This window comes from Limulus polyphemus, unplaced genomic scaffold (assembly GCF_000517525.1).
Source record: "Limulus polyphemus unplaced genomic scaffold, Limulus_polyphemus-2.1.2 Scaffold199, whole genome shotgun sequence".
In the NCBI taxonomy this organism is placed as follows: domain Eukaryota; kingdom Metazoa; phylum Arthropoda; class Merostomata; order Xiphosura; family Limulidae; genus Limulus; species Limulus polyphemus.
This window is the reverse complement of record NW_013665809.1, coordinates 319,976-323,439: the sequence shown is the minus strand read 5'-3', so window position 1 is coordinate 323,439 and position 3,464 is coordinate 319,976. Positions and strand designations below refer to the sequence as shown.

Below are 3,464 nucleotides of genomic sequence, written 5' to 3'. Positions count from 1 at the left end.
TTGCACTGTTTCAAGTTATTTGTACCAATGATTGCACTGTTTCAAGTTTGTGTTTCAAAACTTTTTCTAACAATAATTAATAAACTTCCGCACTTGATAGGATTATTTATGTAAAGGTTTCTATGCTAATAACCTAAAGTTTTAAGATCTCATACTGGGTCACTTTTAAAAATTTTTTTTTATCATATTGGTAAATAAATAGAACACTGTTTTTTGTTTTCTAACAGCTCGTGTTTATACTTACAGAGTGATATGGTTAGTTGTGTGGTCAGCAGTTTTGTTGTTCCTCATCATCGACACCACCGACAATAGACATCGAATGGTGTCAGCGACTGGGCTGATTGTGTTATTACTATTTGGCTACATATTCTCAGCTAAAAGAGCGAAGGTGGGCTGCGTTCGAAATCACGACTTTATAAACAAAATATCTAACGTATGCTGATATTAGGTTAATTTTGGCAATTAGCTTGACATGTACATTTTACAATATCATATAACTTGTGAGCGATTTGATTGGATGTGGCCTGTGAAGAAATACGTTTAATATGTAGAACAGCACCAAACGTTAGCAGGACGTGTTATCGGGAAAACCAGATGTGTTGCGTGAGTACGAACACATGTGGTAGAGACATATGATCAACTTCGTTGTTGTTTAATCAAAGCCACATTAGGCTATTTTCCGTGTCCACTGCGGAACCCCGAATTTTATCGTTTTAAATCCGTAGACTCACCGCTGTCCTACCGGGCAATCAACCTCGTAACAAACGTGTTAAAGTTCAAGATAGGGTCAGATGCATACACTTGCTACGGCTTATTTGGTCAAAATACAGTCGTTTGAAAATGGTTAGTGGCTTATGTATGAACATTATCCTTACAGAGATCACGCCTTAGTAGGTTTATGAAACGCACATTCACTGTTTACCATACCTACCGGAAATGGCATTTCTTAACATATACATGGATGTTTGCTTCAACAATACAGCTACTTAAAATGTTATAACGTAACTTTACATTTCCAGGAAATTTTGTTTGAATGAATCATACAGGAAGGATAGCATAATGTTTAAAAGTAGGTCTCTCTCTCTCTCTCTCTCTCTCTCTATATATATATATATACTGATATTCGGTAAACCACTCTCATGTGGCAACTGTTTCGCAACGTTCAATACGTTTCCGAACTTAGTGGTTGGATTCATGCAAACAACGTAATACATAATCATGTATGTAGGTTTTCTTATAGCAAAGCCACATCAGGTTATCTGCTGTGTCCACCGAGGGGAATCGAACCCCTGATTTTAGCATTGTAAATCCGAAGACTTACTGCTATCCCACCGGGGGGACACCTAATCATGTATGTAGGTTTTCTTATAGCAAAGCCACATCGGGTTATCTGCTGTGTCCACCGAGGGGAATCGAACCCCTGATTTTAGCATTGTAAATCCGAAGACTTACTGCTATGCCACCGGGGGGACACCTAATCATGACTATAATATCAGGAAACTGAACAAAACAGAACCATCTCGCAGGTTTATTTTTGAATCTACATAGATCGTTGTTTTACAGAACTAACTCCTATATTTATTAAGTTGAGAAATGTGGTTATCATGCTAACATTTTGGGTTCTATTCCTGCAGTGGGCACAACGCAGGTAGCCCATTGCGCAGCTTTAGGCTTAAACTTTGAATTTATTCATTATATGAAGCCCATATGGTTGCAGTCGTCGTGCGTGCTGCTTAGCACTATAGTTTGTGACTTGGATATTTCTGTTTTTGAAATAGTGTGTGCTGCTTAGCACTATAGTTTATGATTTAGATAGCACTATAGTTTGTGACTTGGATATTTCTGTTTTTGAAATAGTGTGTGCTACTTAGCACTATAGTTTATGATTTAGATAGCACTATAGTTTATGACTCGGATATTTCCGTTTTTGAAATAGTGACTCGAACATTAGTGGCTTGGGAGCGACCCAGAGGTTAGCGTACCGGACTGTGGTTCCGCGCTTGGCGCCCCGTTAATAATAACAAAAATCGTACTCCGCACTTTTGTTTCCTGGTTTTCTTCCCTCTATCTAATCTATCACTTAGCCTTCCCTCTAGTGACTAGTCTATCACTTAAAAATTAGGGACGACTAGCGCAGATAGCTCCCGAGTAACTTCGCACGAAATTCAATGAACAAGAACATCGAATATTTGTTTTGGTGTTGAGATGGTTTTATAGAGAATGTTCCATCAGAATATGGTTGTTGTTAAAGTATCTGCCACTAGTATGAAGATGCGCAGTGTATTGCAATAGTTTTCCTACTTCGTTGGTGTTTCGTATCTGCGGCTAGTTAGTGTTACGAACTCATATCTCTAATAAAATCCAGTGTTTCATAATTTTCTTCTGACAAATTATGTATCTCTGTTTTATAGATTCCAGGATTCGTTTTCGACCAGTTTAAGTCTCGAGTGTCATTGTTGGAGACGACTCTCTGTGGTAGACTCTGTTTACACTTCCATTTTTACGCTCTGTCATTGTAAAAAAATAATTAAAGTCTGTGCAGTATAATATGATTTTATCATTGTCAATAATAATGACAGCTTCTCTTTCAAAGGAAAAAGAGTACGTTACAAAAGTAGGTCTGAGAATTTACGAACTGATTAAGAAAAACAAATAAAACTCAATAATGGGGCGGAAGGGTGGCCTAAAAATTTTCAAGTACCCTTCACTAAAAAACAAAACAACACACGCACCAGAAATAAAATCTATAGAACTTTGCTATTTCGTGGTTTTTAATGTATTTTGGGTGTAGCTTCCAGGATAAAAAACAACAACAAGTAATAAACGAATGGACGAAGGCTAATGTAAATTTGGTTAACCGATTGTGTATGCTTTTATGAATTTACTTGTAGTACGAGTATTGTAAAACGTGTGATGATTTCATACGAACCTTAATATATTCGAATAATACTAACACGAAGGAAAATGTTAATTATAATCACTTCTTTTGCACCTAGAAACGTCTATATCCCTTTGTGTGATATTTATGTGCAAATTTATACTAAGGCCTGGCATGGCTTGTTTGTTAAGGCGCTCGACTCGTAATTTGCTGATTGCGAGTTCGAATTTCGTCACCGAACATGCTCGCCTTTCCTGCCGTGAGTTAGCGGTGAGTCATGTTGTCTAGTCTATCAATGGTGAATTAGGAACGGCTAGCGCAGATTGCTCTCGAGTAGCTTTGCGGAAATTCCAAAATAAATAAATACACCGACAAATTAGTAGTTATATAATATTTTAACCTTTGATATGAGCTAACAAATAACCTTCACAGTACCAACCAACTTTCATATAATAATTTTGCGTTCTAAGCACATCCACTTCCAGTTTTTGTTAGCCCTAAAGGTATTTGAGAGACAGTATATTGTTTTTTCAACTCGAACATCTTTATCGCCCCCCCCCAGTGGCACAGCGGTCTGTCTGCGAAC

General features: G+C 37.4%; 1 protein-coding gene across 1 annotated transcript in view; it reads left to right on the top strand.

Annotated features, from left to right (window-relative positions):
- The window catches only part of LOC106478315 (solute carrier family 28 member 3-like), a 30,485-nt gene that overhangs the window by 9,858 nt on the left and 17,163 nt on the right, over positions 1 to 3,464 (top strand). The window contains exon 4 of the mRNA XM_013938848.2: positions 247 to 388. Coding sequence (XP_013794302.1) covers positions 247 to 388 — 142 coding nt within the window. The remainder of the gene's footprint in view (positions 1 to 246; positions 389 to 3,464) is intronic.